A 14,554-nucleotide genomic window follows, 5' to 3' on the forward strand; every position below is an offset into this window, starting at 1 on the left:
CGGTAAAGCATCCGGTGTTTGGTAAAGATGGGAAATGAGGCGCAGAAGAGAGACGTGTATTTTTATTAATTTACTTTTCCCTGGTTATTAATTCCCCGCCTTTTGATTTTTGCTTGGCTTTCACAGCAGTCAGAGAACACGTTTCTGTTTCCGATTTATTTGTCCACATTTGTCCCAGCTCGCTCGAGGACATCCTGCTCACGGCAGCTCAAGCTTGACTGTGCTGCAGAGGCAGAGCTGCATAGCAACAAGGGAACGCAGTGGAGCGCAGAAGAATCGATGAGCCGCTTTCAAAATTTTACGTCAGGTTTTGGGGGCGGATACAAAGAAAATAAAAAACTACCCCAATTTTCCAAATACATTTCAGTTATGATCACTTATACGTGGATTCTCGCTTCTTCCTTAACCCGAGAGCACAATTTAGAAGAGTAAAAAAAAAAATCACAATTAATGAAAGGCGGCACAGTTGGGAGACTGGTTAACGCGTCGGCCTCAGAGTGTGGAGTTACCGGCTCCGGCCTTCCTGCGAGGAGTTTGCATGTTCTCCCCGTGCCTGCGTGCCTGCGTGGGTTGTCTCCGGGCACTCCGGTTTCCTCCCACATTCCAAAAACATGCATGGCAGGTTCATGGAACACTCTAAATTGTCCCTAGGTGTGAGTGTAGGTGTGGATGGTTGTTCGTCTGTATGTGTGCCCTAGGATTGGCTGGCTGTCCAGCTCCAGGGCCTGATTCAAACAGGCCTCGTAGTTTACCGCTAGATGGCGATCGAGGTTAACCACTAAAACCGTTGGGTTCAGACCATGAGACTTAACAATGATGACGCAATGATGCGCGCAAAGTACTGTAGTTCAAATACCTTTCACGACATGCATTAATTGGCATACTATGTAAGACCCACATTAACTTGAAAAAAACATTTTAAAAAAGGCAAAACGACATTCAAAATTCCCTCCTTTTATTTCAACAGTAGAAACACATTTACAAAAAAGACATTGAATGCATTTTCTAAACCCAGCAACACTTGACAGATGAAAAGAATGATCATATTCCGTCATTTAAATGTGTTTGTAACAAGGTGGTGACGGCATTAAAAGTGCTATAAATATAAGAAGTACATTACTTAATATTCAGGAATATGTCAATTAAAACCACTAAACCCTCAGCAACCATTTCATAAATATACAGTACATGCATGAGGTCTTTTAATTAAAGAAATGAAAATAAGTTATGAGTGGAAATAAGTTAACAAACCATTTTCTTTGCAAATATATGTACATATTTATTTCAAAAGTCAAGTTAGAGTTCAGGTTTCGTCTTTTTGTTTTAATGTTGATCAAGTTGATCAAACACTGCTGCAGTTTTTTTTGTCTTGATTTGACACGACCATTGACATTTGATTGCATGAGCAATTAATTGTAAGACATATGAAATGAGGAAAATACTTTTGCTGTCTTCCAAGTTATATAGTCACATGTACAATTATTTAAAACTGACTGATGTGACTACTTTTACATTGTCTTCACTTCTGCTTAATGCCTCAATAAAACAAATTAGCCTATTATGAAATACATACTTTCTATTCATATCTAAACAGCCAGATACCAGTGAAGCAATAGAAGCTATATTACTGCACTTGAATAGAACATTTTATTTTCTCTTTCTTTATTTCCTTACTGCTATTGTAATATACATGTAGTTTGAACCTGTCATATGATCATCGTGATGAAAACCTCATTCATACTTTGGGATCATGTTATACTCTACCTGGTTGAATGTTTACCTCACTTTATACACCCACCTTGGATTGGATGTTTTCTTTTGACTATCGGGTTTGTCCTTCACACAGGAAAGAAAGACAGCCTATGTGTCTTTTGTTATGAATGTTCAAACACTGGGGTGTATTCTTCCTCTCACCTGCCCTAAAGTGCCGAGCAATGACAGCTGCTAATCCAATACTACAGTATAAAGCTCTCTGCTCCAACTCAGTGCTCATCCACAAGTTACCTTTGGATTAACTGCATGCTGTTCATTCTTTTAGGTTTCATTTTGTTCGGCATGAACAACCTCTTACAGCATGGTTGGGCCCAGTGGTTTGATGTTGGTATCTCGCTGCAGGCCTGCCGTAGGGGTTGTCCTTGTCAGAGGTAGTATAATCATACAGCTTCTTGAGTCACCTGAAACAGGGTCATTATCATGAGAGTTGGAGATTATTTTTTAAATCTCACTTTTCCAAGTATGGGCCTTGATGAAACGTTCACATGCGTAATATTGATCAGCTGTATGCTTTGTTCACAAACATTTTTTTCCAGACACTCATTTTATAAGCACTGGTTGAGAACACAAAGTACAAACAAGGGGATCAAGGTGACAATCTGCTGTCATACCTCATGAGGCCCGCTAATGAAGGGGAAGAAAACTGAATCCCACCAAAAATGGATTTACGTTGGTCCTGGGATGGTCCCCTTGTTTCCTCTATGACTGGTTTGTATTCAGGGATCTGAGCCACTTGAAATCTGTTCAGAAAAAAAATATATTTTTAGAGTAGAGAATTCCCTCGCAACTTTGCAGTGCGGTTATTATTGCAGATTCACTATCACATATTTTCATTTGTGACTGTATCCTCATCTATTGCAGTTCTACTCGTGAATTTTGCATGCCTTCTTGCTATTTTTCTTCGAAGTCAGACCAGTCAAGAAATGTAGATTTTTAGTTTTATTTTTTAAGAGAGAAATTTTTATTTTAGAGTGCTCTATAAATACAGTTGAGTCGAGTGGGTGTTCATAACGGCCTAGGAGAGGAAATCCTATTGCGGAAATGTACCTATTGCGGGAAGGGCTAGTATCACCGAGGAAAAGTGAGGGAACACTGTATACAGTACCATGTAGATTTATGGTAACTTGCCTTTCTAATTGAACAGATGTAAAGTGAACACTAACAATATTGTGCATCTGGTAAAGAATGTTCATGCCAGGGAAAGGTCTGTACCCATGTTGAAATTCAACTCGAGTCTTGCAAATTCCATGAAACAACTCAGATGTTGTGTAAAGAAATGATTAGATATGCATTGTATGGTAGCAGCAAATCTCACCTTCCCACAGACAGAACTTTCAGCTCTGTCCATTCCTGTTTCTCATTGCTCTCCACGGTCTCCTGCACATTTTTCGTCAGGGCAGGTTGTGGACACTGAGTGTTAACACACATTCCTGACAGCAGGGGGTCCTTCTTCTGTTCCGTGGATATTTTCAGAGTGGGTAAGATGTAGGTCTGTGGAGGCCGAAGCGGATCTTTAAATGAATCCAGAGGGGGTATGAGTACAGCGGGCCATTTCTTTTGGGCACATCGGGAGCAACGGTAGCCATGCTTTGGTCCCAAGTCGGAGAGGCCAGAGATGGTGTGCAGGTGCGACTGATGGGGGCAAAGCCTGGGGAGGGAGCAGAATGAGGACAAAAGAGGCAGCATCGGGAACCTGGGGGGGGGGGGGGGGGGGGGAGACGACAAATGAAGGATGTATATAGTTATTATCGGCATTAATGTAAATAAATTTTAACGGGATTACATTTTTTACCGCAAGATTAATGCGGCACCACACCGGATGTTACGTTGCTCTAAAATAAACCGGAAACACAACAACAAGCATGCCGCACAGGCAAACTCAAAGCAGAGACCAATTTTCTCTTGTTTTTGTGCTTTATTATGAACGGCATGAATACATGTGTAAGTGCGTCTGGTAAGTTTGTGAGTGTGGACCTACTTGACTGACGAAACTTTGCTAAGGGCCATCTGTTTGCTCTCATACTCCTGCAGTAGTTCTTCTAATGCAGCAGCATTTTCTGAAAGCCAACAAATTCAAATATTTGTGCAAACATATACACACACACACATTATATATATATATATATATATATATATATATATATATATATACAGTATATATATATATAATATTATTTAATTCCACTCAATATTTAATATTTCAATGTTGAAAAACTTGCAACAGTGAAATAATACATACTCAAGTACAGTGATGTGTAAAATGAAAAAAAAAAGGACCTATAATTCAATAATTTATTGAACTAATCCTGTTCATGTGCATGAGATGAAGTAAGAACATCACCCACCTTTTTTCTCAGTAATGAGACGAACAAGAATGCCAATGGTGTCTTCATTTAGGTCATCGTAATTATTACCTAGAGCGAGAAAAGGAGGAGACAACCTTTAATAAGCACTTACTGTGAAAGTGCCGTAAACTATTATGTCAGAAAGTCAGGCAGTCTCCTCCTTAAATTGGAATGAACAAACAATGGTCATGGCGGCCTGGTGTGCAGTGGTTAGCGCGTCAACCTCACAGCGCAGAGGTCGTGGGTTCGATCCCACATTCCAAAGACACGCATGGCAGGCTGATTGAGCCCTCGAAATTGTCCGTATGTGCGAGTGTGAGCGCGGATGGTTGTTCGGTTCTGTGTGCCTTGCGATTGGCTGGCAACCGGTTCACGGTGTGCCCCGCCTACTGCCCCGAAGACAGCTGGGATAGGCTCCAGCACGCCCAGCGACCCTTGTGAGGATAAGGCGGTTCAGAAAATGGGATGGATGGATATATGTTCATGTATTCAGTGTTGGTAAAGTACTTTTTGTTTACCGTGTATTGAAAGAATGTAAATGCATGGAAACTATGCTTCCAATTTGATTGAAAACTCTAAGTTTGATTCCTTCTGGGATAAAGTACGGTTAGTTTCTTGTCTGTGACAAAGCCGTTATTTACAAAGTATGCCCAATCAACCGCTATTCCACAGATGCGTTTGGTTAACAGACGATAATAATGTACCGGCCGGTACGTCATTCACAACTCATACAAAGGGTAAGTGGCAGCGAGTTTGGAGCCCCATTCACACCGTGCATGTCATTGCTCAGATACTGTGCCTCAGCACACAATGGGACTGATAAGGGTGACTCCATGGCAACCCCTTGACCATCCCATAAAACCAGTAAAGCAGCTGAGAAGAGAGTGATAGAGAGAGTGCAGGATGGAAAATACTTTGCTCAGCAATCTATTTGAGGAGAGGGCTGTAAATAAACGTTGTGTCTCTGTGTGGCCTTTTAGGAGAATTAAAATTAAAATTGTGTTTCAATTTTCAGAAAAGGTTGTTGGAGAGGAATATCAAGGAACGTCTTGACATGTAAACAGTGAAAGGACAAATGTCACTTCATGTATTGTGCAATGTACCCCGAGCACAGAAAATTGAAAATGCATATGACTGCGAGACTTCATTTGTGTGCGTTTCTATTTGTCATGTAGGCAACCTGTGTCGGAGTGCGCACATACTTTTTGTGACAGGCCTCGTATATTAGGCCTTGTATATAATTCTGTCAATCAGTGGCATTTCTATCCTTTTAGGCAACTTGTGTCCATCGGAGTGTGGTCTGGTTCTGTCAAGACAATATATTTCTTAAGTCTGCCTCAGTGTTGTTAGGCCGCAGCAACAGCTTCGTGTCCACAATGAGTGTTGCCATGTGAGAAGAACAACATCAGTTCCGCAACATTGAGGTCAGTCTTCTATTAAGACATGTGGCCGGCCACGCAGGTCATGTGTTTAAGTGTGCTAATAAGTTTTTCCCATTTCAATATACTACAGTATACTAGAACACCAACAATTAGGTTTTTTCCTTCTTTTTCTACTACTCCTCAAGTCATATTTAACACTGTAGCATCGGAATTGGGTTCTTACAATCTGAGCTTGCCCTGGCTATGAGTCCTCCTCATGGGCCTTCCCCAGTGACCGGAGTTGATAACAGACCGGATGAGCTGGAGTCGGAATTGTATGTACCCTACAATAAACGAGGAGCACAGATAAACAAATGTGCCAAGGATTGTAACATAATGACAAACGAGAGCAGGAAGAGGCAAAACAAGTCGTTTGAACTTGTTGCTCCAGACGCCATTTCCTCTCTCGCAAAGCTGCCAGAGCATATGCAGCATAGAGCAGCACTTTCCAAGAGAAGGACATGAAAGAGGAGACCTGAACCATGAGGTGAGCACCTAATTGAATTATTGATCTGGCTGGGAAAGGAGCCGAGCGAAGGATGGAGTGTCATGTTCACATGAGGTTGACGTGTTGTTGGAAGGAGCGCAGCAGGACAGAGGAAAGAGGTAACGGGATTGGGGCATTTCCATTTAGTGCAGCGAGAGCCCATGTTCCACAAAAAGATTCTCACTAGAGAAAGAGAGCAACTCAAACAGTTTGGTTGGTCCTCCATCAACACACTAAAATCTAAACGTATTTAAGAGCCGTAGCTGACTACCGGAATTAAGAGTTTGATGATGTTGGAGATGGTCGAGAGGGATTATTTTCCTTTCAAGGAATCCTGATTGTCTGCACAAAGCCAACAGGAACAATATTTCTGCGGGAGTGAGACTTTTGAATGTCTTTAGTATCAATGTCTTGCTTATTAAATCACAGTTAAATCAATATTTCATGACTGACAACGTTGTCTAAAAGGAGCAGTCAGCGTCGCATGTGCATGAAGAGGAGACATTTGTCGAGAGCAGCTGTGCTCTGCCTCTGACGTCCTCGTAAAAAAAAAAAAAAAACAACAACAACAAACAAACGTATGGCTCATCAGCTGTCATGGCTTGTGCCATCAGCTGAAAGAGAAAAGCCAGCTCAGCTTCGTAAATCTGCTTACTTGTGCACATCAACTACCTGTTTTCCATGTTGCTGCCGTGCTATTGGGACCGAAGCCAGCGGGCACAAGTCAGCCACTTGAGTTAGAAACAGCATCTCGTATAAAAACATCAAGAGTCCACACCGCTCCTGACAGCAACTGTCTCATTGCCTCGAGAGAATGAACGGTTTGGATGACTTGCATTTAGATAGTGTGAAGAAGAAAACATTTAATTCACCGTTTGTAATGCGAAGTGAGATGTAAGCATATTTGTATGAGATTTCAGCTCAGTGAGCATCCAAAGGATTCACTTTGAAAGGTAAAAAGTGTGTTGTTGTTTTTTTTATCCAGTCATCGCTCACCTTCTCTGTTCGGTGTCGCTGCCTCCGCATCAAGACCATCCTTCTCGGCATTGCAGCGGCATCCTTTCTTCTTCAACAAGTTGCAAATCATGATACCCAGCAGGCCCGTCACACAAAAGATAGGCACCAAGGCGAACACAGCATATTCGGCTGTATTCTCAGCGCTGCGTACAACCGTGTCATTGACTGGTCCTCCAGCGCCACTTAACAAGCCTTGCCCTACTGTGCGCACTTTTCTGTTGTGTACCGTCACTGGAGGGGAGAGATTGTTAACACAAAAGATTTCATTTGTCTTAACTTGGCCCTTTGAGATACCGTATATGTGCCTTTTAGTGTGGAAAACACAGTACTGAACTTATTTAAGAAGGGAAAAAAAACAACATGCTTACTCTCTACACAGGGGGTGTTCTTTGAAGTATTTTTTCCCACACTGGGTTTGGAGTTAAATCTGTTAAAAATAAAGAAATATTAGATACATACATACACACATACAGAAATTCCACAGAAGCTGACAGCTACAAAGCGCATTCATTATACACATACAGACAACACATTGAAACAAATGTAGACAAAGACTCGGTTGGGGTCATTACCCAGGCAGACAGTCTCCACACACAGCATCAGAGATTGCAGTGCCGGGGGTAACACGTTTTTGCCCACGGAGCTTGCAGGAGGAGTGTGGACGACAAAGCTCAGGGTCAAAAGAGTCTGAAAATGTTCCCGTCTGGCAGGAACGACACCGTACCTCCTCTACCCGACTGTGGATTTTCCCACAAGGCTGGTAAGACAGAAAACAGCAAGTGACAAAATGCCTCTCGATAATAGTGCAAAATACATGAGCTCAAATGATATGATTATGTCAGCCTAATTTGAAACAATAACTTGTTCAAAGTAGGTCTTGCGATTATCGGTAATTTAACATTAAAAGATTAGATGCCAATCTGAATTTTTATCATCTGGGAAAAGAAAACAAAATCATGTGCCAATTAAATATTAATTTGCTCAGAAACTGATGTCAAAACAGAAATGTAAGTAAAGTTGTTGTGTATCCACTCCTTAATTTTCACAAGGGTCACAATTATTAAACATTTTTATTTTGGCCAGTGTTTGAAGGGCTGATTAATTAGTCAGGCCCAGACAGTCAAAGTGCCTTCCACACTGAGCAGTTATGCAGCTAATGGAAACGGCTGCCTCGGAATCAATGTGAGTAAATTCTCTCCCAGCCTTTCTTTTCGCAAAGAGGTCTGACTCACTTTAGAAGGCTCTTGGCCGGCAGAGCATTCGAGACACACACACCCTTCTGCCCACTGACATTGCACCGCTAAAGTCCCATGACAGCCAAACACCTGCAATCGACAAAACCACACAACATATGGCATATTTTTCCAAAAAAAAAAGTGTGTGTGTGCGTGTGTATATATATATATATATATACACACACACACACATATACACACACACACACAAGCACAAACACGTGCCTATCATTCCTGCATACAGTCTATCTGTAACAGATTTGGTGTAAATTATTATTATCAATGTACTCTTCTATGTACATATGATCTGAAGAAGAAGATTTTACAAAATATGTTCACATGGACTCAGGCACCTGGTCTTAATGGCTATAATATATAAACACACACACACACACACACACACACACACACACACACACACATACGTATATTTTGCCAGTAACTATACATAGACTTTCCACCAGAGGGCTTTGAAAAAAAATCTGACAAAAGTTCATTTACATTAAAGTGGCAAAAGAAATGCAAGTCCAAGCAGGACAGTTCGCAAGGAAAATACTCCTCACTCTCACCTCCTCATGCATACCCCAATGAGCAGAGTCACCAATGAGTCACTTGAATGTATCTCAATGTGCTGACCAGTCACAGAATTGCATCTGATGCCAGACAATTATACTTCATCCATCCATCCATTTTCCGAACCGCTTGATCCTCACTTGATATTCAAATTCCTCACAAGATCACATATGAAGCCCTGGCCTCAAATTAAATGCTGCAAGTGGCGTTCCTGAACCTCAATGATCAAAATGGGGATGTGAAATTGCACCACGCATCATGACAGGAAGTCAAGGAAAGCCAAAATGACTGAGGAAAGCAAAGAACACAAGAAGAGCGAATAGCACACTCACCCTTGACGTACAGATGACACACTTGCTGGGAAAACAGTGAAGAAGCTTTGCTTATGTAACAACCTACGATGAGACTACAAGGGAGACTCACTTTGTGTAATGCTGAGTGGAAATGTAAATGTACCCTGCTGATGCTTTATCCTGTCAGTCTGACCTATGACACACTTCTTGAGACACACACACACACATTTAAGATACTACTATAGAAATGTATATTTGAATCATCAATCATCAACACTGGTGTTCAATACCGCTTTCTTGTCAGAGCGACCACAGCACAACTTCTCAAATGTTTTTTTTCTTTTTTCTGAGAAATGGCAGAGCAGTCACTCTGCAATAGAGGATTTATCCATTCATTCATTTTTTTCATCCACTTTATCCTCACAAGGGTCGGGGGCATGCTGGAGCCTATCCCAGCTGTCTTCAGGCAGTAGGCGGGGGTACGCCCTGAACCGGTTGCCAGCCAATTGTCAGGCCACAAAGAGCCATCCGCGCTCACACTCACACCTAGGGACAATTTAAAGTGTTCCATCAACCTGCCATGCATGTTTTTGGAATGTGGGAGGAAACCGGAGTACCCGGAGAAAACTCACGCAGGCACATTGAAGAACATGGGTGATATGGCTGAATATGTTATGAAATATAAGTATTGAAGTAAATATTGTCCAGCATACAGGAGCTCAACTTTTTTTTTAAGATCTTACAACAACAGCGGAGTGATGCAGGAGAAGGCAGAAATATTTTGCTGAAATGAGGCGGCGTCTACCAAAGATGATGTCACATCATTGCTGTTTGCACGGCTGATTTAATGCTATCGGCATAAAAGTAAATTTTATGGTTCATGTTTCAAGTGGGATTCAATTAGAGTCAACACAATTACTGTCAACAATGCAGATTCACTGACGATTATTGTCAGGTGTCTCCCTCCCAAGCACTCTTCCCTGCCCGCGCAATGTAAACACACTGATTGAAATGTCCATAACGTATTGGCTGGGGTGCTGCATCTGATTATGTCAATCCTATAAAATAAATTTGTCTCAATACTTTATTTCACATGGTGTAGGTAGCTCGTCTTTGTCTGAACTTTATACCGTTATAACACTGATGTTCTCTTATCATAACTCCTGATCATTTGGTGAAGTGCCATGAATAGATACGCAGATGCACAGGCCTCACCAAAGGCAGGGTCAACAGTGCCGCTATGAATGGCACATTAACACAAACGTGACTGTCCGTGATGCTGTTGTTATTTTATGTGAATGGAAAAACACCCACAATCAAAACACCTGAAAAGGCCTTTGTCCATTTTGCAAAACCATAATTATCTGAAACCTAGTGCGCTATTATTTTTCCACAAACTAGTCAGGACTGGACTCTCTCTCTCTCTCTTTCTACTACATCTCTAATACATGTTACAATCCGTAGGTGAAATATGAATAGCTTCCAAAGTACAGGATGCATTGTACATAGCTGGGGGCTCTGCAGTAAATTCATGGAAAATGGTATTAACACCCTACATTACTGCTAAGTGGCTCAGTCCTTGGATTACAATCTGTGGAAGTTTGAAATATTTACAGAATTAATTCCACTCGCTGGGGTCTTGTTGCAATTTACGCTGGCAGAAGAAATGCAGCGCTGCCTTAAAATAGCGACACCAGATGTCAGGTCACAATGTGCTTTGAGCATGTTATCATTATATGTCTGATTAAACCTGACAAAATGCACATGGGTTTTGGCATCGTCGAGATCCTTTTCCAGCCTGAGCTGGGTAAAATTATCTTCATAAGAACCATGCATTATCTGAACAGCTTTATCCTCACGAGAGCGGATGTTTATTTTTAGGACGAGCCATGGATGATTCCAATTTTGGTCAGCCGTGATATTTAACAAATCACGAGCCGTATTGAAACTACATATACTTAATTGAGGTGTCGACACCTGCCAACCATTTCCTGTATCGGTTTCTATTGACCGTAGCAATTCACACATGGTCCCTTTATGTCAATCGGGTCCTCTACCATTCACTGTTCCTGGGATTGTGGTTGCCGGCATGGCATTAGTTCAACTTTTTCCAGTGGAATGGTACACCGGTCTCCTGCACACCGTTAGATCAGAATGTATTACTTTGGAACGCAAAGAGGTCAAGTTCACTGACCCGCTTGGAGCGACAGAAAGAAGTGATGAGAGCAGCCTCACTTAGTTGGGTGTGCTTACAGCTTCCAGTAAAGAGCAGTGCACCATATAGTGTGGGCAACCTCATATTCACAGTTCGGCAACTGTGGATTTACGTATTCGCAGATTTATTTTCAATATCCATTTATGTTTTTGAATACTTTTTGTTTGTTTTTTGGGGAAGCCAACTCCCGTTTTTCATGGAAAACACTCATTGGCAATTTTAGTTTGTACTCACAGTGATGCAGCATGCCTAAATGCAAATAAAACAATGCAAATAAAACAAGCTGTAAAAACAGCTTGTTTATTTCTTGGTTTATGAGTAAAAGTGACTCCAGGGTACACATTAAAGAAACAGCACGGACCTTTCTATTTTTAAACAAATATGCAACATTGAGGGAATTATCATTCGAGTAACGGGAACACAACCCAACCAATTAGCTAAAGAAGTGAAAGCCTGACTCATTTTTTCCAGCGTCAGTCTTATGGGAAAGCTAAAGAAATGCAAACCAGAAGGTACTATTATTTTGATTTATGAACAGAAAAAAGGGGAATGGTACAGATTGTAAAAGTGGGCAAAGCAAATAAAATGGGTGAGAATTCAAGTCCCTTGGCAAGAAGGCAAACATGTTTTCGAAAGGGCGCTTGACTTGATGGAAATATTTGGCCTTTTACTTTGCACTATGCAAACATGAAGGCCAGCTATGGTTTTGGTCACATTATGAAACTAAAGCCAAAACAATGTAACCAAGTATGCGCTACTTTAAATGTACAATGTATCATTTTCTCAACTTTCACTTGGCTTTGATGTCTTGCAAACAGCAGGCTCAGCGCACATGGTCGTCGCAGAAACATTTGCACACAATTCGTAGGCTAAATTTGAGTAGTTTCAGCTTTCTCTTTTGCCGGTTTCTTCAATGCAGACCAACACCGCAAGGTTTTCGAACACAGAGAATGCAAAAATATTTTCCATGACCGCGAGAAATCATTTTATAGGCTACGTTACGAAAATGAAAAGAGCTTCTCTATTTTTTTTTCAAACTAAAATCAACCCACACTTAAATTTGGATCTAAATGAGGTGGTTCGGTGACATTGAATAACTTTAAGGGGGGCAGGGGAAGACGCAATAACTGGAACGAGGTTCAATCTCATGCTTTGTTGGTCTCGTTGTCATTGCTCAGCAGTTGTTTTGAAACAGGCTCATGTCTCTATCACCACCAGCACGAGGGACTGAGTGTATCCTCTGCAATAATACATGACACACAATCATTCGCTTGTGCCTTGTCACAAAGAGATTGACCCAGACCGGCGCTGTTCTTTGTCAATGGCAAGTTCAGCTGGCAGACAGTTAACAGTTTCCAATTTCTTTCCTTGTACATCCAACTGAAAGTTGGTGACAAGTACTTGATATGAAACCACAGAAGTACACAACCCGTATTTTGATGGGATTTGCTAATGTACCGGTATTTGGACTTTTAAAGTAGGATGAACTTTACTTACCTGTGGTACACAAAAATGTAAATAAAAGTAAATTAAAATTCAGCACTTCTGCCAACAACTGACACTGCAGCTTATGATCTGTGTTTACATTCCCAGTGTAATTAGCTGACCAATCCAAGGCTGGATTTAGACTGCACAGTTTATGGCATCGACCTTAATTTATTTTGCCTGTCCCACGTTTCACAGTTGGTACATTATTCTTTTCTACACATGATTGTGATAACAATTGGATAGGCAGTGAAACGGGCAAGACGCAAAATCAACCCTGACAAATCACAGTGCTTCTTGGGGAGTGTCCTTTGGACAGATGAAATAAATGTGTGGAGCATTTTGGCAACTCAAAAGTGTCGACAAGTGGTTTGAGGGGTTGATTTTAATTCATGAAAAACACTGAGTTGCATTTGATGTGTGAAAAGTGATGTTTAAAGAAAGCATGATTGCCTCTATCTTGATACTGTGAAACACGTTGAACATTAGTTTAAGATTCTTGCTTTTTGTCTTGAATCTCTGCAGGGTACAATGACATTTCAAGACGATCACGCCAGTCAATATTAAAACGTGCACCCCAGTGTCAAAAGATTGGTAACAGCCACAGGTCACATGTCACCCAATAGGATAAATATCCAAAACAAGGGACGTGTCAAAGGCCTTCAAAGAGTCAATTTGGATTGTTTTTGTCCAGTTAGAAGCCAGTTACCCATTCAATGTAAAATGATGCACCCCGAATGCGGCGAGTGTAAACACACAACCCTTGCAGTCAAGTCTGGATGACTCCGCCGAGAGTGACATCAAATTGGCTATCAGTAACAAGTCAGTGCGTCAACATTTTAGAAAAGCAAAAATCTCTTCTCGGCCTGTTGTACGTTACAAGCCACGATTTACAGACGGACGTGAACACACCGGGGCGACAAGTTAACTGAAAGGAGTTCGAAAAGATGCCCCTTTAGTGGCCTTAGTACGTTGAATGCCAAATCAGAACACTCACAGCTCTTAAAACGTCTTTCTCGGATTAAAAGCAACCAAACACGCATTTCCTTCCCCCGCGTGAAATCCATGCGGTGGAAGTAAAAAAGCCCAACCCGAAGCGTGAAATAAACTCAGCTCTCAGCACTCATCCATTTCCAGCGCCAGGAGTGTACACGTAGTCAAACTTACCGGTTGCGGTCAATTAAAGTGGTTGAAATTCAGAGTTCCGACAAGAACATGATGACCACATATGGTAAACTAGGCTGGATGAAAGAAAGGCACGACGCCGGTTATGGTCCTGGCTCTCGATCGGGGGTTTTGCTCTCTCTTGTGTCAGACAACACGAGACGTCACATCCATGCGATGACGCGCGAGAGCGTGGGCAACCGCTGTACCGTCTGACAGAGATAAAATAACTTCCTTCAAATATTGCGAAAATAAACTGGTAACAAAGGCGTATTGAAATTAGATGTGAACATTTGTATGTTGCCTGGTCATTTGGTAGATAGTTAAAAAGAAATGTATGTACATTTGGGCTTGCTTCAAGTGGCCCATTTCGAGGGGTTGATGGGAAAACGGAGCAATGTTTTAAAGTTTGATAAATACCCGAGCTCCCATTTTTGTATCTATTGTATTTACTAAAATGAACCCCGGTTTTAATTTTAACACACGGCGCCATGTTAGGAACGGATGTGAATTTGTGTCCCTCGGTGATTTTTCCAACAAATTGTG

At 41.5% G+C, this 14,554-nt stretch overlaps 1 protein-coding gene across 1 annotated transcript; it reads right to left on the reverse strand.

Moving 5' to 3' along the window:
* Positions 1 to 938: 938 nt before the first annotated feature.
* On the reverse strand, positions 939 to 8,859 carry relt (RELT TNF receptor). The gene is made up of 10 exons (XM_086125744.1): positions 8,848 to 8,859; positions 8,276 to 8,368; positions 7,616 to 7,800; positions 7,412 to 7,470; positions 7,023 to 7,274; positions 4,119 to 4,187; positions 3,752 to 3,830; positions 3,089 to 3,466; positions 2,385 to 2,513; positions 939 to 2,174 (listed from the first exon to the last, which is right to left on the reverse strand). Exons 1-10 carry the CDS (start codon positions 8,857 to 8,859, stop codon positions 2,171 to 2,173), a joined length of 1,260 nt encoding a protein of 419 aa, XP_085981870.1. The 3' UTR covers positions 939 to 2,170.
* Between the last annotated feature and the right edge of the window lie 5,695 nt (positions 8,860 to 14,554).

The sequence above is a fragment of the Hippocampus guttulatus genome, chromosome 12 (genome assembly GCF_054856545.1).
Source record: "Hippocampus guttulatus isolate MCC_2025c chromosome 12, RoL_Hgut_1.0, whole genome shotgun sequence".
In the NCBI taxonomy this organism is placed as follows: Eukaryota; Metazoa; Chordata; class Actinopteri; order Syngnathiformes; family Syngnathidae; genus Hippocampus; species Hippocampus guttulatus.